This window comes from Gigantopelta aegis, chromosome 7, assembly GCF_016097555.1.
Source record: "Gigantopelta aegis isolate Gae_Host chromosome 7, Gae_host_genome, whole genome shotgun sequence".
Classification (NCBI taxonomy): Eukaryota; Metazoa; Mollusca; class Gastropoda; order Neomphalida; family Peltospiridae; genus Gigantopelta; species Gigantopelta aegis.
This window is the reverse complement of record NC_054705.1, coordinates 10,474,355-10,497,015: the sequence shown is the minus strand read 5'-3', so window position 1 is coordinate 10,497,015 and position 22,661 is coordinate 10,474,355. Positions and strand designations below refer to the sequence as shown.

The 22,661-nt window shown below is 43.0% G+C and overlaps 1 protein-coding gene and 1 long non-coding RNA gene across 3 annotated transcripts in view; one reads left to right on the top strand and one right to left on the bottom strand.

Annotated features, from left to right (window-relative positions):
- The window catches only part of LOC121377282 (protein FAM167A-like), a 25,814-nt gene extending 13,541 nt beyond the window's left edge, over positions 1 to 12,273 (top strand). For both annotated transcript variants that reach the window (XM_041505218.1, XM_041505219.1), the window contains exons 2-4: positions 2,981 to 3,091; positions 6,449 to 6,750; positions 10,442 to 12,273. In XM_041505218.1, coding sequence (XP_041361152.1) covers positions 3,001 to 3,091; positions 6,449 to 6,750; positions 10,442 to 10,699 — 651 coding nt within the window. In that variant the 5' untranslated portion in view covers positions 2,981 to 3,000 and the 3' untranslated portion in view covers positions 10,700 to 12,273. The remainder of the gene's footprint in view (positions 1 to 2,980; positions 3,092 to 6,448; positions 6,751 to 10,441) is intronic.
- A 4,403-nt stretch (positions 12,274 to 16,676) lies between these two features.
- Positions 16,677 to 19,679, bottom strand: LOC121376838. The gene is made up of 2 exons (XR_005958535.1): positions 19,616 to 19,679; positions 16,677 to 16,975 (listed from the first exon to the last, which is right to left on the bottom strand). It is a non-coding gene; the product is annotated as an uncharacterized LOC121376838 (long non-coding RNA).
- Positions 19,680 to 22,661: the final 2,982 nt, after the last annotated feature.

Here is a 22,661-nt window from a genome sequence, read left to right as displayed (position 1 = left end):
CTCTCTCTCTCTCTCTCTCTCTCTCTCTCTCTCTCACATTTGACATGAGTATGTGACAATGTTCTTGCTATGGACTGATGGCAGTGGAGGCGTTTTCATCACCAAACAGCATCACACGAGGGCGCTGAAATCAGTACCTTGTGTGACCACCGGCAGCAGCAATCACTGCGCGATATTTCCTTGGCATAGAATGAGTCTTTGAATCCAGGCACGTGGAAACCTAGCCGATTCTTCCAGCGGGGCATGTGACAGTTGCGGAAGCGTCTGAGGCTCCGGGTCACGTTGGCGTACACGTCTGTCCAGTTCGTCCCATAGATGTCCAAAGGGGTTGAGATCTGGCGACCTTGATGGCCATGGCAGCGCATTAATGTTCTTATTCTGTAGGAAATCCATCATTACACGTGCCGTATGCGGCTGGCATTGTCCTGCTGAAAGAGTTCTCTCTGTCGATCAAAAATGGGAAGCATGTGACGGCGAAGACTACAGCTGTCAGGTTGCCTTGTACGAACACAAGTTCACTTATGCCGGTGTATGTGATGGCTCCCCACATCTGCTGAATTTGTCAACTTGGGCGACTCAGTTGTTGGCAAAACTTTCATTGCGGCGTCTGTAAACACGTTGTCGCCCATCACGTCGCTGTAGAAGGAAACGTGACTCGTCGCTGAATCATACTCACCGCCAGGCAGTTACAAGTTTCCCAAGTTCCACCCCTGTACATTCGTGCACCAGCGAACACCTCGGCTAAATGTCGAGTGTTGACGTCGCAGGACGGGGCCAAACATACAGTCTATCCTAGCCCGTTAAGCCAGCTTCTTCTAGAAGTCTGAGTTGCGAATGTTTGTGTAGACAAAATTCTCAAACCAGGAATGCGTCCAGCAGTGGTGTTGTTGCTGTGGGCAGTTCGGTGATGCAAAGTCCAGAACCCGGATGTAGCGATCTTGTGCTGCAGCTTTTATGCGAGGTCTTTCACTTCTAGGCCGGTCTTCAGCTGATTGAAACTGCTGGTACCTGTCCCAGAGACGTGAAATGGTGCTCTGATGGACGTTCATGTGGCGTGCGACCTGAGAGTGCGATTCACCTAACTGGAGGCGACGATTTGCACATTTCGCAATGTTTCGATTCGGCAGACTTAGTCTTGGCATTTTATAATTCGTGTACGTCGAAATGGAAATGAGGCATCATTGTGAGCATTGCAGCTTTAAATACCCATCACTACCCCAATCATTCACGTGCATTCGCCAAAATCTGACCATTTCACGCCGATGTCCTGCAATTGTTGTACAACGTGCCACAACGTGCGTTAAATTTGTTTTAGGGTGCATTTGGGCATGCTGTCCCATTCCAGGAACATTAACAAACATGGTCATTCAGCAACATTTTACAAAAAAAACCCCCGATATTTTGTCAAATCAAACACTTTTCTTCTTTCCCTATCACCTATGCGTTTCTTTTTTGACAGAGTATATATGCTCTGTCTGTGGGAAAATGTATTTAAAAGATCCATTGCTGTCATTTGTGTGTGAAGAGTAACCTATGCGGTGACACTGATGACACTCACTATATAGACCAAATGTTGATCTAATTTTAATATCAGACGCTATAGCGGATTAGGGAAGGGATGTAGCCCAGTGGTAAAGCGTACGCCCAATGCGCGGTCGGTCTGGGATCGATTACCGCCAGTGGGCCAGTTGGACTATGTTTCGTTCCAGCCAGTGCACCTCGACTGGTATATCAAAGGCCGTGGTATGTGCTATCCAGTCTGTGGGATGGTGCATATAAAACATCCCTTGCTATTAATGGAAACATGTAGCAGGTTTCTTCTATGTGACTGTAAAAATGGCCATATGTTTAACATCCAACAGCCGATTATTAATAAATCAATGTGCTCCAGTGGTGTCGTTCAACAAAACAAGCTTTCTATAGCGGTTTCGGACGGAGATGATACCCGTTTCAAACCCATGCGTTTATAACATAGACTCTTATGAGCTTCTGGGGTCAAAAGGTAACCACTAGAGCACATTGTTTTATTAATTATCGGCTATTCGGATCTTTTTATATGCACCATTCCACAGACAGGATAGTTCATACCACAGCCTTTGATATACCCAGTCGTGGCGGAACTGTTTTTTTTGCTGGAACGAGAAAATAACCCAATGGTCTCACACGATGGAGATCGATCCCAAACCGACCGCTGATCAAGCGAGTGAAGGACTTACCACCAAGGGCTACGAATCCCACACCCCGAACTGGCATTCTAACTACACCGACTGCGCCCCATATCAAAGGCCGTGTGGGTGAAGGCCGTTGGTTTGTCCTATTTTTTTTCTGTGGGCGTGAATTTGTGCATTATAAAAAGAGATCCCCTGTTACTAATGGAAAAATGTAGCGGGTTTCCTAACTGAGATTATATGTCAAAATTACTAAATGTTTGATATCCAGTAGCCCATAATTAATAAAAAAAAAAAAAATTCTATTGGTGTCATCAAAGAAGAAACACACTTTGAAAACATATACATGCACCAGGGGCGGATCAAGGATATTACCCCTAAAAATGTATTTTGTTTATTAGTATAATGCATGTATTTAAACAAACTCTGTACGTGCACGATACGTTTTAGAAGTAAATAATGTGGTATGAGCTCTCTGTGGTTAAGGAAAAGCATAGGCAGACCCAGGAGTGGGGATCAGGAGTACTCCCACTCCCACCCCCGCCCCCATCTTAACAATATTAAAGGGGTCTTTTTCCTCCGTTCTATTTTTTTTTTTTTCTGCATTGGGATGTCCTTTTGACGAGTTGATCCATTTGCCGTGTTCTCGTTACCCCCCTCCCTCCCACCCACATGCGCGCGTGCAAGCAAATATTTTCTGGATCTGTCCCTTAAAAGTTAATTTAAAATATAAGTATAACAACTGAAACCTACTGATTGCTGACTAACAGCGAGAGATATTTTAAATTAAAATTTCACATCTCTAATTTCAGAACAGCAGATCACGTGACTGATGGGCGTGGCCAAGGAGATAAACAAGAGCACGCTGGCTATTCGAACCAATGAAATGGGAGGGCGAAGGAAGAGTTCATATCTGGACCCTGGTGAGTTACTATCAGTTGGATTCGCTACAGTATTAGGCGGCAGAAGTTCTCTCCCTTGTACGAACAACAGACATTGTATTTATTGCACCCTTTTCACACCTAGGAAAGAGAACATTTTTTTATTTAACGACGCACTGAACAAATTTTATTTACGGTTATATGGCGTCAGACATATAGTTAAGGACCACACAGATATTGAGAGAGGAAACCCGCTGTCGCCACTCCATGGGCTACTCTTTTTCGATTTACAGTAAGGGATCTTTTATATGCACCATCCTACAGACACGGTAGTACATAGCACAGCCTTTAATATGTCAGTCGTGGTGTACTGGCTGGTACGTGAAATATACGCTATTACTATCGTCCACAACAGATATATATATATATATATATATATTATATATATATATATTATATAGATAGAGAGAGAGAGAGAGAGAGAGAGAGAGAGAGAGAGAGAGAGAGAGAGAGAGAGAGAGAGAGAGAGAGAGAGAGAGAGAGAGGAGAGAGAGAGAGAGAGAGAGACAGAGACAGAGACAGAGAGACAGACAGACAGAGACAGAGATGGGAAGGGAGGGGGAGGGATAAAGAGAAACAATGAAATAAACAAAGATAGAGAAGAGGGATAAGAAAGAGATAGGAAGAGAAATAGAGACAGAGACAAACAAAGAGAGAGACAGGCAGAAAGATAGACTGAGGGGAAGAGAGGAAGACAGATGCATAAAGAGAGAGAGAGAGAGAGAGAGAGAGAGAGAGAGAGAGAGAGAGAGAGAGAGAGAGAGAGAGAGAGAGAGAGAGAGAGAGAGAGAGAGAGAGAGAAATACAGACAGACAGAGAGACAGAGAGAGGCAGAGACAGAGACAGAGCGAGAGCGAGAAAGGGGAGGGAGAGATAGAGATCTGCTTTAAACTGTCGCTTCTTAAGATAGTTAATGGCTTAATTTTTTAATACAAGATTGCACAATATTAAATTATTCAACAAGTTGTTTGTCTAAAATAGTTGTTCGCTTTAGTGCGGGTTTGTCTGTATATTATAAACTGTCATTACACTATGCGATACTGCTATCGTTTATTGTGACAACACTGAAGAACTGTGGGAATGTAATTTGAGAGGACACTAGTTTCGTACGCGAACGGACGCTTTTTTCTTTTAATGTGACAATCATACTCTACTAGATACGACAGCGAACACGCAGGTGCAGTTTGCAAGTGTTAAATACTGATTGAAAAGATTTACAGTACTTTTGACTTCACACAGTATATGGGCGGGACGTAGCCCAGTGGTAAACCGTTCGCTTGATGCCCGGTCGGTGTGTGGTCGATCCCCGTCGGTGGACCGATTGGGCTGTTTCTCGTTCCAGCCAGTGCATCACGACTGGTATATCAAATGTCGTGGTATGTGCTATCCTGTCTGTAGGAAAGTGCATATAAAGGATCCCTTGCTGCATTAACAAACATATAGCGGGTTTCCTCTGATGACTACCAGTCAGAATTATCAAATGTTTGACATCCAGTAGCCGATGATTGATTAATCAATGTGTTCTAATGGTGTCGTTAAACAAAAGCAAACAAACCTTAATACACACAGTACAAACCGCACACTGAGTCATGGTATCATTCGAGTAGTCACATACCCATGACACATGTTTTATTATCATGTGTGTATAATTTAGCAGGACGTATTAAACAGTAGCAAAGAAATACAACCCCCCCCCCCCCCCAAATAAATTAGCAAGAAAAAGCAAACAAAATAAAACAACAATAAATAGAAATCACTTGCAACAACTAATGCTCAATCTCATTACAGCTGACCCATGTTCCGTTCCGTTCCCTTCATTCTTTCATCTTCCTTCATCTTTCGGGATCTCTGTGTTCTAATGGTGTCATTTAAAAAACCAAAAAAACCCACACTTTTGATTTTTCTTCTTCGTCCTTCCTTCACCCATCCATTATATAATCCATTCCTCCATCCATCCAACCATCTGTCCTCGCCCATCCGTCCGTCCGCCTCACCCATCCGTCCGTCCGTCCTCACCCATCCGTCCACACCCATCCGTCCGTCCGTCCGTCCTCACCCATCCGTCCGTCCGTCCTCACCCATCCGTCCACACCCATCCGTCCGTCCGTCCGTCCTCACCCATCCGTCCGTCCTTCCGTCCATCCATTTAATCATCCACCTGTGCAAAACTGCCCACTAAGTTGCTTGCTTGTGCCCACACATAGTTTGTTTATTTTGTTTAACGACACCACTGGAGCATATTGACTAAAATAAATCATCGGCTACTTTTTTCTAATGTAGCAAGGGATCTTTTATATGCACTTTCCCACACATACAGAAAAGCACATACCACGATCTTTGTCAGTTGTGGTGCACTGGCTGGAACGAGAAAAAAAATCTAATCAGGTGAATGGATCCCCCGAGGTGGTTCGATCCTGCGACGCAAACACCTCAAGCGAGTACTCAACCGACTGAGCTAAATCCATCCTCCGCTCCCCCCCCCCCCCCTCCCCTCCCCCCAGCACGAAGATTCGAACTTGTTACCAACCAGTCAAAATACCAATGACTGCTTGGGCAATGCCGGTTACTGAATGAATAGTATATGTGTTTACGGATTTTTTTTTTTTTTTTAAGCTAATATATATATATATATATATATATATATATATATATATATATATATATATATATATATATATATATATATAGATAGATAGATTGAATTACATTTTTTATGCCAATAATATTGTTAATGGTAATAATACCATAAGCGAAAGAAATGCACACTATGTTACAAAATCTGTTTATATACAAAAAACAACAACTGGGAACCTTGGTTTTGAGTTCTTGAACCCTACAGTTGTGACACTTACTATTTTTATAACATGTTTTTGAATATGTTTACCTTGTATCTTCTAGCAATTTTTAAATTTTTTTATTTATTTGGGGTGGTGGTGTGGGGGGTGGTGTGGGGGTGGGGGGGTAAAGCGATCGCTTGATGCGCGGTCGGTTTGGGATCGATCCCCGTCGGTGGACCCATTGGGCTATTTCTCGTTCCAGCCAGTGCACCACAACTGGTCGTGGTATGTGCTATCCTGTCTATGGGATAGTGCTGCCAATCGAAAAGAGTAGCCAATGAAGGGGCGACAATACCTGTGGTCCTTAACCATATGTCTGACGCCATATAACCGTAAATAAAATGTGTTGAGTGCGGCGTTAAATAAAACATTTCCTTCCTTCTAGCAATTTTTATTTTCACTGTCTTTTTTCTCTATTTCATTTTGATATCAAAATGTTATATGATTTTCGTGTTTTGTTTTGCTATGTAAGAATGTCACATCCATAGTTTCGATTTTCCAGGGACTCAACATCTACCGATAATATCCGAAGATGCTAATGACGTCATTCCGGAAATTGTGGAGCAGCCGTCTAGGAGGATATCGAAAATTGACGATTCTGACCTCAGTCAGGTCAAGGCGACAACAGCAAGGTTAAATCTCAAAACCAGAAGGGCTAGCGTAGTTGCCTGGAAGGCTCAGTATGTGGACAAACCCAGCCTCGCTTTCATTTCCGTGGAAGCAACGGAAACCACCGACGACAGGCTCACACCCGAAAGAAAACAGAGAATAAACCAAGCGTTAGATTGGATTAAAAATGAACTGGTATGCGAAACTTTTTTATTATTTTTTTACTTTTTTTGTTCGTTTGATGAATTAAAAAATTATACAACTTTAATTAGTCTTAATTTTAAAATTATTTACCCAGAGCTTTCCGGACGGGACAACACAGAAGGAAAGAGAGAGAGACCTGTTAAGGAAGTAAAAAAAAAAAAAAAGAAGTTTTATTTATTAATGCTCTCACCGCATTTTAATTACGGTTATATGGAGTCGGATATATGGTTCATGACCACACATATAATGAGAGAAGAAACCTGTTTCCACCATGGCAGGGGCTAGTCTTTCCCGTTAGCAACCAGGGGTCTTTTACATCTAGCGTCCCCCACACAATATAGCACACACCACGGCCTTTGGTAAACCAGTCATGGGGCTCTGGAAGGAATAAGAAATAGCCCAATGGGCCCACCGAATCAGGCAAGCTGTATACAACTGGACTACACCCAACCCCCTAAAACATATTACATACAGCAAACTCAGGACAGTCCCTTTACATTTCATTTCAGTAATCCCATTCTCTGGTAAGGCTTTTTTCCATTCCAACTAGTGCCTCATGACTTGTTTTTCAAATGCCGTGGTATGTGCTGTCCTGTATGCCCTTGTTACTAATGGAGATTGTTTTCAGCGGGTTTTCTCTAAGACTATATTCCAAAATGTTTGACATCCAACAGCCGATGATGCTTAAACTAATGTGTCCTAGTGGTGTCGTTAAAACAAATCAAACTTTATCTTTATAAGCAATTGAGATTGCAGTTTTAAATTTTCGTTTCACCCTTCCAGCCTTAAGTCTCTGGTTTAACCATACCACCACCGAGATTGCAGCCTTAAATTTCCGCTTCATCCTTCCAGCCTTAAGTCTTTGGCTTAACTATGACACCAGCGAGATTGCAGCTTTAAATTTCCGTTTCACGCTTCCAGCCTTAAGTCTCTGGCTTAACCATGACACCAGCGAGATTGCAGCTTTAAATTTCCGTTTCACCCTTCCAGCCTTAAGTCTCTGGCTTAGCCATGACACCACCGAGATTGCTGCTTTAAATTTTCGTTTCACCCTTCCAGCCTTAAGTCTCTGGTTTAACCATACCACCACCGAGATTGCAGCCTTAAATTTCCGCTTCATCCTTCCAGCCTTAAGTCTTTGGCTTAACTATGACACCAGCGAGATTGCAGCTTTAAATTTCCGTTTCACGCTTCCAGCCTTAAGTCTCTGGCTTAACCATGACACCAGCGAGATTGCAGCTTTAAATTTCCGTTTCACCCTTCCAGCCTTAAGTCTCTGGCTTAGCCATGACACCACCGAGATTGCTGCTTTAAATTTCCGTTTCACCCTTCCAGCCTTAAGTCTCATGGCTTGACCATGACTACACCGAGATTGCAGCTTTAAATTTCCGTTTCACCCTTTGTGACGGTACATGCTCTTAAATTTGTTTCGCCTGTGGCGATTTTAATTGTGTTAGAGGGCCGTGTGCAGTTTCATTGCACTTAAGCCCAGATGGGCAACTTGTTACGTAATACTTCTGCGCGACGGTCCTCGATCGGTACACCTAATACACACCCAGCCAGATGCGGAGGCCATGTGGCTAGTAGTTACGTAATATCTCCGGTAGTGCTGTCTATGGCCAGGAGATTGCTCGCGGTTGGCGACAGCCAGACTGACGATCAGAGAGAAATATACCGACTCTAGTAGAATATGAGATGATACGTGAGGTACCGCCTTGTACCCCTAGGTAAAATCCTGATTTATAATAAATAGCTAGTGTTTTAGAGATATCGAGGAGAACGAAAAGGACGGCTCCCAGGGAACGTAGTCCGTTGGTAGTGCGGCCTGACTTTGGTAAATATTTTTATTTCTGCTCTGTGTATAACCTTGATGTGATTGATGTGACTTTAAATATTTTGATACTGTATTATACCAATATTCTTTAGACAGTGTCTTCGGTCATCTGACGAAGTAAATCGTAAACTTTTTGTTCTAACATTATACGAGTATTTGGTAATATAAAGCTTAGCCAGTCATCCTAGACGACCTAGGTAAACTGTAGGTTATTGTCTTTATTGTGATAGGTACCAGTATTAATTCTGTGTTGCAAGATTACTGAAAGAGTAGTTAAGGGTTAATTAAAAATTAACCCGTTAGGAATAGAGCTGTAATTCCTTTATTAATTAAGTTCCCCAAGAAGCGTTCCTAAATTATCACACGTTACTGAACGAGTAGTAAGGGATAATTAAAAATTAACCAGTTAGGAATGGTGTTGTAATTCCTTTATTAATTAACTTCTCCTGGAAGCGTTTCTCAATTATCACACGTGTGGGTGTGATGTAACGGTGAAGTGATTCGAATATTGTGTAACTAGACACCTAGAAATTAACTAATTAAGTGATCAGTTCTGGGTTGTTATTATTGCTGTTATTAATTAACTACTACGGCTGTACATTTGTCAGCGTAGGATAATACAGATTCCAAAGTGTATTGTGTTTTGTTGTGTTTCTAGTGAGCTAAACGTGCTACAATAATATATACTTTATATAAGATCGTATCTCTGATCATACCTAGAGACGAGCCATACTAGGGTTTAACAGCCTGTTACAGAGAGATCTAATAGATATACAGTTAGGAGAGATATTTTCATAATCGTGTTCTATTCAGTTACGGGTATTATAGAATCCCCGTGACACCCTTCCAGCCTTAAGTCTCATGGCATAATCATGGCACCACCGATGCCGATTATGTAATCACTCACCGGCCTCTGTGGTGTCATGATTAAGCCATCGAACATAAGGCTGGTAGGCACTGGGTTCGCAGCCAGGTACAGGCTTCCGCCCACAGCGAGTTTAAGCGACTCGATTGGTAGGAGAAAGACCGCTACTCCCTTTTCTCTCTCTCTCACTAAACACTAACAAGTAGCCCACTGTCCTGAAATTCCCGTCGGTGGGCCCATTGGGATATTTCTCGTTCCAGACAGTGCTCCACAACTGGTGTAACAAAGGCCGTGGTATGTACTATCATGTCTGTGGGATAGTGCATTTAAAAGATCCCTTGCTGCTAATCGAAAAGTGTAGCCCATGAAGTGGCGACAGCGGGTTTCCTCTGTTAATATATGTGTGGTCCTTAAGCATATGTCCGACAGAACAGAACAGAACTTTATTTACTCTCAGGCCGTAAACCACGGCACATGAGGTACATAATACAATTTTAGATATATTTTGACAAGATGGCAAACGTATAAGTATTTCACATAAATAAATAAACAAACAAACAAACAAAGATATATATATATATATATATATATATATATATATATATATATATATACATACATACATACATACATACATACATACATACATACGTACACCAATACATCAGTACATACATACATACACATATGCACACACACACACACACACACACACACACACACACACACACAAACACACACACACACACACACATACACACATACAATACAATACATACATAAAATACATATTCATATAGACGCCATATAACCGTAAATAAAATGTGTTGAGTGATTTCCTTCCTTCCTGGAAAGACAACCCAGATAGCTGCGGTGTGTGCCCGTGACAGCATGCTTGAACCTTAATTTGGTATAAGCACGAAAATACGTTGAAATGGATAAATATAATCACTCGAGATTGCATTTTTAACTTTCCATTCCAGATCGAGCTGAGGCGACAGGACCAGTCGCTGGCGAGACAGCTTCTGGGGATCAGACGAGACATCTCACAGCTCAAACTGAGCAGGAGCTGCGAGAAACACCAGGATATGCTGGACGAGGCGCAGTGGGAAATGGAGGAATTCCAGGAACTAAATCGATTTCTGGACACCCCGTGCTACGGCTGTCTGTCTCCAGATCCCCTTAAACACATCGGCGTCACAAAAATGAACATTAGCACGAGACGGTTTTCTACGTGTTGATAGCATGAATTGTCTTAGTGTAAATTTTCGAGTATGCGGTGCGCGCTGGGAAATATGGAATTTCAAGATGTAACGAGAGTGCTGGACCCCCAATTATACGGCCGTTATATCTCCAGATTACATCAAACACATCGGCGTCACGAAAATGCACATTTAGCACGAGGCGATTTTTTTACATGATGAAAATATTAATTGTCTTGATGCAAATCTTCGATTATGTGGTGCGCTATGGGAAATGAAGGAATTTCAAGGCTTTAACGGGTGTGCTGGACACCACGTGCTATGGCTGTCTGTCTCCACATTCACTCAAACATATGAACATCAGCCAGACGCGTGTGACGAATGTATGCACTGTCGAGGGGTCTAGACTGTGGCGAGGGAAGCTTATAAAAGGATCAAGAATGTGTGTGGGTATGTCTCTCTCTCTCTCTCTCTCTCTCTCTCTCTCTCTCTCTCTCTCTCTCTCTCTCTCTCTCTCTCTCTCTCTCTCTCTCTCTCTCTCTCTCTCTCTCTCTCTGTGTGTGTGTGTGTGTGTGTGTGTGTGTGTGTGTGATCAACCCCTAAACCCCCTCAGCACACGCGCCTGTCAGCACAAGTCTGATTTCAACGTCTTAATCAATACATTGAAACAGAATGTGGTGCGCAGTGTGAAATGGAGGAACTTCAGGATGTACCGAAAGTGCTGGACAACCAGTTCTACAACCGTTTATCTCCAGATTCTCTCAAACATAATGATGTGACAAAAATAAATACCAGTAGAAGACAGTTGATACGTTTTTGTGTCACTATGGTTGATGATGTGCCGTAGGAAATGGAGGAATTTCCGTAAGAATCTAGAGTGCTGTGCTACGTCGTCTGTGCCCAGATCCAGTGGAAACTATTGGCAGAAAAATGAACATCGGCATAAGATGGAGTATCATGTGTTGATCCTTCTTTCATTTTGATATGTCGATGGTGTGGTGAGCTGCGAGAAATGGAGGAAATCCAGAAAATATCTAGATTGATGGACACCCCGTGCTTCGGTCGTCTCTCCACAGATACACCCAAATACACCAACTTGGCAAAAATTAACTCCAGAAGAAAACAGTTTTCCAATTATTGATGCTTGTGTAAGCTTTTATTATATATTATGACAAAAATGAAGATATCATATGGTCACCGATGTGGTGTACTGTTTTAAATGGAGGAATTCCAGAAACTACCAAGAGTGCTGGACATTCCGTCATACTGACCAGTCCATTAGTTATTAAATGTATTTTTATGAGAGTATATTGTAACTTTGTTTAAGGATGCATGTCTTCTCTCGGTCGTTTGATTGTTATCTTTAAAACACACGCTTCGAATGGCTTGTTATTGATTCGGGAGTTAACACCTTATGACGTCACACACCGTGACTGCCATCTTTATGAGAAGGGGTCACAATACTCTTTGCTGGTATAGGTTGCATGACACCAAATAAGACAGTTCAAATATTTACGGAGTAAAATCAGCTGAGTCTGTGGTTGGTAGCAATATGTGACATGGATTATTTGTGCATATACTATTATTCATTGGCAATAAATAAATAAATACACTTTTATTTGTTATACAGTTGTTATTTACGGTTATATGGCGTCGGACATATGGTTAAGGACAACACAGATATTGGGAGAAGACACCCGCTGTCGCCACTTCATGGGCTACTCTTTTCGATTAGCAGCAAGGGATGTTTTATATACACAATTCCATAGACACGATAGCACATACCACGGCCTTTGATATGCCAGTCGTGGTGCACTGGCTAGAGCGAGAAGTTAAAAGAATAATGTAATACAGTGAACGTCAGCGTCAGCGAGCAGACACACACACATACACACGTGTTGAAATTAGTTTTATACATGATAGTAAATATAACCCACGGGATCTCTTATATATACTTTATTACGCAAGACAGCACATACCATGCCATTTGATATACTAGTCATTCGGCAGGAAATGGTATTTTATTTATTACCCACCTTTAAATAATGTCAAATCTGACATTATTTCCAACAACATATGGTTTGGCCTAGAACAAATTGCAGCAGAAATGATTTTTTTATTATCATTGTACCTTCTGCCTGAATCTTCCCTGAACAATGTATTTTAAAGCTACATCGATGTAGGTGGAGCCAATATGCTAATTTGTATATAAGGTAAAATAAGATGCCGTCACTTACCAGATTAACGTCATTTAGTAACTAATACCCACCTGGTGGTACGTACAACATTTGTACGACAAATCTAGAGGTTCACCAGATAGGTCATAATTATGGGATATTAAACGAGCTTCCATTTCGTATCATGTTTATATCTCGCGTGAAATAATGTTCAGTTGTCACATGCTTTAGCGTGTGACAATGGACATTATTTCACGAGGGACATAAATATGATGCGAAATGGAAGCTGACCTGTTACACCGTTATCTAAACCTCGCCAAATAACCACGATATCAAAACGTAGAAACCTGACTCGTTCCTGTAAGGCGGTAGTGCGCCAATCGATGACGTCATCGTGTGACGTCAAAGTGTTACGTCCCACTTCACGTTCTAGAAGGACATATTACTTTGATATATATCAAGCTATTTTTAACCATATGAGTAATACATAAATGTATGGGTGGTGTATATGATGATGGATCTTCCACTTTTTCCTCAATGGAGAATGGTCTGCGGAATTGAAGCGAGGAAAAAAAAAAGCTGTGAAGATGATCCAAGGTCTGGAAGACCATCCTTTGTGAAGGCAAGTTTTTGGAAAAGTTCTCTTTTCTGGGATGCCAAAGAAGTTGTGATGATTGACAGCACGCCTTCGAGACCCACTAGCACCAGTAACTGTTATGCGAATTTGATGACAAACTTGATACAAGTAATCTAGAAAACAAGAAAAGAAAAAAGAGAGGTGTGTTGACAGCTAGTGTCCTGCTACTTGGCAATGCTTCAGTGGATCAGTCCATGATTACCCAATCTTCCATCTATAAACGAACCTTCTAGCAGCTTTCACTCTATAGCTCCAGTTCAGGTTGATGAACCCGTTGTCCATAAATGACGCGTCCAGCACCTTTCGCTCTATAGCTCCAGTTTAGAATGGTGACCATGCTATCCATAAATGACGCTTCCAGCAGCATTCACTGTATAGATCCACTTCAGATTGGTGAACCTTCTATCCATAAATGACGCTTCCGGCAGCTGTCACTATACCTCCATTTCAGATTGGTGAAGCTGGTATCCATAATGAGGCTTCCAACAGCTTTCACTCTCTCTACCGGCTTCGGTGGCGTCGTGGTTAGGCCATCGGTCTACGGATTGGTAGGTACTGGGTTCGGATCCCAGTCAAGGCATGGGAGTTTTAATCCAGATATCGACTCCAAACCCTGAGTGAGTGTTCCGCAAGGCTCAATGGGTAGGTGTAAACCACTTGCACCGACCAGTGATTCATAACTGGTTCAACAGAGGCCATCGTTTGTGCTACCCTGCCTGTGGGAAGCGCAAATAAAAGATCCCTTGCTGCCTGTCGTAAAAGAGTAGCCTATGTGGCGACAGCGGGTTTTCTCTAAAAAAACCTGTCAGAATGACCATATGTTTGACGTCCAGTATCCGATGATAACATAAAAAATCAATGTGCTGTAGTGGCGTCGTTAAATAAAACAAACTTTACTTTACTTTTACTTTCATTCTCTCTCCAGTTAGGACTGGTGAAGCTGCTATCCATAAATGAGGCTTCCAGCAGCTTTCACTATGAAGCTCCAGTTCAGATTGCTGAAGCTGTTATCCATAAATGAGGTTTCCAGCAGCTTTCACTCTATAGCTCCAGTTCAGATAGGTGAAGTTGCTATCCATCAATGAAGCTTCCAGCAGCTTTCACTCTATAGCTCCAGTTCAGATAGGTGAAGTTGCTATCCATAAATGAGGCTCCCAGCAGCTTTCACTCAGTCTCCAGTTCAGATTGGTGAAGCTGCTATCCATAAATGAGGCTTCCAGCAGCTTTCACTCTATAGCTCTAGTTCAGATTGGTGAAGCTGTTATCCATAAATGAAGCTTCCAGCAGCTTTCACTCTGTATCCAGTTCAGATTGGTAAAGCTGGTATCCATAAATGAGACTTCCAGCAGCTTTCACTCTATAGCTCCAGTTCAGATAGGTGAAGCTGCTATCCATCAATGAAGCTTCCAGCAGCTTTCACTCTATAGCTCCAGTTCAGATAGGTGAAGCTGCTATCCATAAATGAAGCTTCCAGCAGTTTTCACTCTATAGCTCCAGTTCTGACTGCTGAAGCTGGTATCTATAAATGAAGCTTCCAGCAGCTTTCACTCTATAGCTCCAGTTCTGATTGCTGAAGCTGGTATCTATAAATGAGGCTTCCAGCATCTTTCATTCTATAGCTGCAGTTCAGATTGGTGAAGCTGCTATCATAAATGAGGCTTCCAGCAGCTTTCACTCTATAGCTCCAGTTCAGATAGGTGAAACTACTATCCATAAATGAGGCTCCCAGCAGCTTTCACTCTGTCTCCAGTTCAGATTGGTCAAGCTGGTATCCATAAATGAAGCTTCCAGCAGCTTTCACTTTATAGCTCCAGTTCTGATTGCTGAAGCTGGTATCTATAAATGAGGCTTCCAGCATCTTTCATTCTATAGCTATAGCTTTCATTATATAGGTAAATCTGCTTTTCATAAATGAGGCTCTCAGCAGCTTTCACTCTATAGCTCCAGTTCAGATTGGTGAAGCTGCTATCATAAATGAGGCTTCCAGCAGCTTTCACTCTATAGTTCCAGTTCAGATTGCTGAAGTTGCTATCCATAAGTGTGGCTTCGAGCAGCTTTCACTCCATAGGTCACACATGGCCACAACTGATTATTATTTGTTCCGGAATTTGAAAGCCCCCACCACTCCCCCTCCATGGTACCCAGGTTGAAAATGGCGAAAGTCTGAAAGCTGTAAGACAAGGATTGTTGATGGGCCAGCCAGAAGGCTCAAGACTTCTCTTCTGCTGGGATTAGTAGCTTGAAGAATAAATGGACCAACTGCATTGAAATGCAGACACATTTGGATTGTCATTACAAGTAATACCTAGTTCTACGAATGTTTTGATTGTTCCTCGCAATTGCATACATGATATATCATTCATGACAAACTGTATACCAAACTGGCAGTTGACATTGGAAATCCATCTCATATATGAGGTATGAAGTTTGTTTGTTACACACTGGTTAACTAATCATCGGCTACTGAATGTCAACCATATAGCAAATCTGAAACCTCATCAGAGGAAACCCGCTACATTTTCTCTTAAATAGCAAGGGATCTTTTATATGCAGGAAAGCACATACCACGGTCTTTGACCAGGCTGTGATGCACTGGATCAATCGAGGTGGTTCGATCTTTCCACGCACGCTTCTCAAGCGAGCACTCAACCAACTGAGCTGAATCCCGCCCCATATGAGGTAGAAAACTCCTCCAAAATTAAGATGCCCTCTTTTCTATGTTTTATCTGACGTGCTGCAAACCTGCCGTCAGAAAACCAAACTCGGGCATTTTAAAATGTATTTCTTTATGTTTTTTCTTGAATATTTTATATATTTCCAACAACATCTTCACAAGAAAATGAAGTTTGTTTTGTTTAACAACACCACTTGAGCACATTGATTTATATATAATGTTTACACAGTCTAACGAAGGAAACCCGCTACATGTGTCCATTAATAGCAAGGAATCTTTTTATATGCACCATCGCACAGATATGATAGCACATACCACGGCATTTGATATACCAGTCGTGGTACACTGCCTGGAACGAAAAAATAGCGCAGTGGGCCCACCGACGGGGTTCGATCCCAGACCGCCCACGAACCGAGGGAGCGCTTTACCACTGGGCTACATCTCGCCCCCCTCCCCCCCCCCCCCCCCCCCCCCCCCCCCCCCCCCCGCACACACACGTATCAGAAAACCAAACTCGGACATTTTAAAAATACTTTAGAACTTTATTCTTTCTTAAATATTTCTATGAATATCTTCACAACAAAAGCGTTATACAAAGTAACCGAATACTCCGTAAACTTCTACCTCACAGATTAACATCGGCTGTCCTCTTAAAGTATTTTTGAACAGAACTCGACTGGCGAGGAGGTCCGGTCTATAGTCTTTGCACTCGACCTTCACATATTGACCGGCATCAGTATATCCATAGCCGGTTTTACATGCCTTGCTGTTGGTGAATTTCACCAGCGGGTTAACTAACCAAATATCCACCTTGCCCAATGTAAACTCTACAAGAAAAAAGAGAGAGAGTTTGTTTTGTTTAAGGACACCACTAGAGCACACCCATTTATTAATTTATTGGCTGTTTTGGTAATTTTGACACGTGGTCTTAGAGGAAGCCCGACACATTATTTTTGCTTTCCATTATCACGGTCTTTGATATACCAGTCGTGGGACACTGGTTGGAACGGGATAAAACCCAATCAGAGAATAGATCCTCTGAGATGCAGACAAGCGCTCTGGCGACTGAACTAGATCCAGCCCCTAAAACATTGTAGATATAAAATGCATGATTGAATCCGTATACATGCACATGCATACGTACGTATAACAACACCACTAAAGCACATTGATGTATTCGCCAAACTATTCGCCAATCTTCAATTTATTTACCCTATTTAAGTATGTATTCGCCAATTATATTTTGGCATTTCAGTCAAATGATTTTCTTTAAAGGGACATTCCCGAGTTTGCTGCATTGTAAGATGTTTCCGACTAATAAAATATTTCTACGATTAAACTTACATATTAATATGTTTTCTTCTTTAGAATATCAGTGACTGTATATTCAATGTGTTTCTGGTCGTCTTAATATTTGTAACAAGCCCAAAGTAGATTTCGTCTTCAAATAATTTCGTACGTACGAAAACATTTATTTTAAGAAATAAAACGAAATTTAACCCAGTACAAATATTAGAACGATCAGAAACATAGTTAATATACAGCCACTAATATTTTATGCAGGAAAATATATTTGATTTTTAATTACAATCGTTAAAAAGTCTCTGTTAGTCGATAACATCTTAAGAATTGCAGCAAACTCAGAAATGTCCCTTTAAAATCTCTAGCTTTATACTAACGCATGTGCTGAAATGTGCGTTATGTCAGTTCACGTCGTGTGTGACATTGTTTGTGGTGTCTATATTCTTTTACTTATCTAATAGTGGAATTGCTGATGACATTAATGTTATGTTAATTCATCAGACATATGGATTTAATACAGTAAGGTTTGTTTTGTTTAACAACACCAGTAGAGCAAGTTGATAATCGTCGGTTATTAGTCATTTTGATATATAGTCTCAGAGAGGAAATCCGCTACATTCTTGCATTGAGAGCAAGAATTTTTTTTTATATACACCACCCCACAAACAGGATAAGACTTACCACAGCCTTTGGTATACCAGTTGTTGTGCACTGGCTAGAGCAAGGAATAGCTCAATGGGCCCACTGGCGGTGATCGATCCTAAACCTACCGTGAATCAGGCGGACGCTATACCACTGGGCTACGTCCAGTCCCCCACCCCCACCCCCCCACCTCCCCCCCCCCCCATAGTGGTACGCACTGCTGATGACACTAATGCCATGTTAATTAATAAAAAAGATATTGTTTATGAACTTAATTCAGTCCGGTTTGTTTTGTTTAAGAACACCACTAGAGCACGCGGATAATGGTCGGCAATTGGATGTTAAATATTTGGTAATTTTGACATATAGTCTTAGGGAAGAAACCCTGTACGTTTTCCACATTAGTTGCAAGGGGTACTTTAAATACCCTATGCCACAGAAATAATAGCACATGCCATGCTCTTTGATATATCAGTCGTGGTGCACTGGCTGGGACGAGAAATAACCCAATAGATTCATCGCCTGGGATCGATCCCAATCGACCGCACATCAGGCGAGGATTTTATCACTAATCATGAGCTATGTCCCAATACAGCGACATACACTATAAATATATTGATATATTTATACGTACTTGCCAGTGCCAGGTTTCCACAGATTAATATTAGCTAAGCGTTCTTTTTAACAAGGTCTAGTTGGCCGGACAGTTATCGTTGTGGGCTGGGCGAATTGGTGCCAGCAATGACATGATATGTTTATCCTCTGTGCTAGTACGTTACAACGCTAAAATCCATCTCTCTCTCTCTCTCTCTCTCTCTCTCTCTCTCTCTCTCTCTCTCTCTCTCTCTCTCTCTCTCTCTCTCTCTCTCTCTCTATCTCTCTCGTTCTCTGTCCCTGTCTCTCCCTCCCTCCCTGTCTGTCTGTCTCTCCTCTCCCCCATCCTCTCCTCCCCATTCTTCTTAGCTCCTCTGTTTGCCCCCTCCATCCCCCCTTACCATCCCTCTCGCTTCCCCACTCCCGGTTCCGCTCCCTTGTCCCCTCTCTCTTCCTTCCTCTCCCTCTCCCTCCCCCCTACTCGCTCCCTCTCCCTCGCCTCCTTCATCCCTTCGTCCATCCCCCTCCTCTTCCCCTCCCTCCCCTCTCGCCTATCCCCTCTCTCTACTCGACTCCCCCCTTCTTCGTCCTTCTCCTTCCTCCTGATTACATTTTCCACTCCTTTTCACTTCCTCCCCTTGTGGGTCTCATCCTCCCCGTCTCCGCTCTTCTCCTTCCTCCTCTCTCCCCCTCTCCTCCTCCTCCTCTCAATCTCTCAGCTATCTCCGCTCCTCTCCGGATCTCGCTCTCTTCTCTCTCTCTTCCTTGCTCATCCCTCTCTCCTTCGCTCTCATCTCTCATATATATATAATCTATATATATCACACACACACACATACCCACACACACACCCACAACGCACCTGTCGAATTGGCCAACTACCTGGTGATAACTTGATAGTTTGACGACTAGCCTCACACACTACTTACTGTGTCCTACTGGCGGTGTTTGTACTCGACCCTCTCCAACATACAGATATGCTTGTATGTCGACAACGAGCGTGAAGTAATATGCCCCCTGATTATCGGACACACCGTTCTCTCCGAATACCTGTTCGAGAAGCTCCCCGTCCGTAGCCTGAGGGGGCATCGTGGCGGCTGTCCAACCTGCCTGCCACTCGAATCAAGATACAATACCTCTCGCTTTCCGCGCCAAGTGCCCTCAGTTTTTATCTCCCAGAAGAAACAAGCATCCAAACTGGGGCCAATTCCTCCTCCTCAACCGACTCAACCCCAGTTCTGCCATAACGTGTATATCTTGCATATATACCTCTTCCAAAAACAGTAGGGGAACCTAATAATAAATTTACAATTGCCAAATTGTAAGGTATATTAGCTAGGGGGAATGGTTATATGATAATACTGAATTAATTGGGCAAACATACAACCGTGTTATAGTTCAGTATTACAGTAGGTTAGTTTTATGACCACCAAGATCTTGAAGGGACGTCAATTGGATTTCCAAAGTGAAATTTAAAATTTGACGTTTTTTTTATATTTTTATAAGTAGTGGGGTGATACCGCCACGATGTGTTAACCATTCATATTCCATCGACGAGGCATACTGCCACGATGGTCTCCCCCAATTGCGCCATTTGATGAAGTCTTGACCCAGTAGTTCCCCCCCCGTTGCAGCGCCTGACCAATTCCGCTAACGTCCATCAGCGTCTTTGCCGATGACGCCACGTCTCCCTATCATTCCCAGACGTGTTCCTTTGGTGGGACTGGTTTTGGGTGGCTCATTACTGGCCATGGCATTCGATAGATGTTGTGCCGCTGAAGGTGAGCATTGAAGATTCGTGCACGGTGAGCACGGGCATTGTCGTTCGAAAAAACAAAACTACGACCCACACGTCCAGTAGACGGGACGGCAAAAGGTGTCAGTATGTTGTCCCGATAGTACTGCCCAGTGACACTTCCTTGCACAATATAGAGGGGGATTCTGTCAGTCATAGCGACACAACCTCACACCATAACCGATCCACCGCCAAATCTGTAATGAAATCGCATTGTGACGTTGCCGTGCCAGATCCGGCCACGCCTGTCAAGGAAGTCCAAAGTGAATAGGTTGGTTGGTTGGTTGTAAATTTTTACATGCTTATATGCCACTAGAGCTTCAAGCATGTCTGCCCCGGGGCCGAGTCCTGGATAGCCAGGGGTCTGCTCCGGGCCAGAAATTTAACGGGCAATTTTGATATTTATTCAAAATATAAAATACTTATGGGGACACTTTACAAAAATAAATAAATTTTATTTGGTGTATATCCAAAACTTTTATATAATTATATATAATATAAAATTAAACCTACTAATTAAACACCAGTTTTTGAGCGGGCAGCCAATAGGGACTCATCTGAAAACATGACACGTTACAAGCGACGAATACCCCAGTTATGACGGTTCCTACATCATTCACGTCTGTGGGTAATGTGACGATTTGTGGAAAGTGTTTCATTGTGTTGAACGTTCTCTACTAGGATGTCTGTGGTCAAAACATATGTTCGGTCTAAAAGATGATATTAACATTAATATTTCAGGTTACCCTACTTCTTTTGAAGAGTATATAATCTATTATTCACACGCACGGCGGAGTAGGGGGTGGTGGGGGGGGAGGGGGTTGGGCTGGGTATTGTTCTCTAGCCCCTCCAATAATTCTGAATAAACAAAAAATATTACTGGTAGTAAATCTTAAGGTAGGGATGCATTTTACTTGTAGAATGCAGGAAATAGCATTTGAGGATATTTAGTTTTCTTAATTTACGGGGGAGCATACCCCCGAAGTTTGACTTGCGCACTCGATCTCAGATGGAGAGGGAGAGAGAGGGGGAGGGAGGGAGGGAGTGGGAGGGAAGCGAGTGAGGCGAGGCGAGAGCGAGAGAGAAGATAGAGGGAGAGGGGAAAGGAGGGAGATAGGAGAAGAGAGAGATAGAGAGAGAGAAGAGAGAGAGAGAGACAGACAGAGAGAGAGAGAGAGAGATGGAAGAGAGAGAGATAAGAGGAGAGACACAGAGAGGGGGAGAGAGCTAGAGATGAGAAGAGAGAAGAGATAGGAGAGAGAGGGAGAGAGAGAGAGAGAGGAGAGAGAGAGAAAGATTGAGTGAGTGAGAGAGAGAGTGGGAGGGAGCGAGTGGAGCGAGAGGAGCTAGAGTGAGCGGGGGCGAGAGCGAGAGAGAGAGAGAGAGAGATGAGAGAGAGATAGAGAAGGGGACGGAAAGAGAGGGGTAAGGGAGGGAGAGGGGGAGAGCAGATTAGGGGAGAAGGAGAGAGAGGAGGGAGAATGAGCGAAGAGAGGTAGAGAGGGAGATATCTAGAGAGCGAAATAGAGGAGAGATAGAGAGCTGGAGATAGAGTAGAGAGAGGAGAGAGAGAGAGAGAAGGGGGGATGAGGGGTGAGAGAAGAGAGGATAGAGAGGGAGAGAGAGGAGGGAGAGAAGAGGGGGAGAGAGATAGAGAGAGAGAGGAAGAGGAGAAGAGATGCAAGGGTAATGGAGGGAATTGGGAGGAGATAGTGGAGAGAAGAGAGAGAGAGAGAGAGAAGAGAGAGAAGAGAGAAGGTGATAGAGAGAGGTTGAAGGAGAGGGGGAGGAGGAAGAAGGGAAGAGGCGATAGAGAAGGTCGAGGGAGAGGAGCGAGAGGGAGGAGAGAGAAGAAGGGGAGGAGAGGGAGAGGGGGGAAAGAAGCATGGAGGGGAGAGAGAGAGAGAGAGAGAGAGAGAGTAAGAGGGAGAGGAGAGAAGAAGAGGGAAAGAAGAGTGGGAGAGAGGAGGGGAGCGAGGAGAGAAGATGAGGGTTATACTTTTTTTCTGGATCCATACACCTCTCTACTTCACACAACGAGAGGATGTCATGGGGAGGTGTTCCCGCTCCTTTCTTATCTTAATGGTGACGTACTGGCGCCCCAGCGTGTTGGGATGGCAAGGGTAACCGACCGCGGCGCTTTCTTTCTCATACCGCTTCTCTTCTGCTGTCTGCCACCA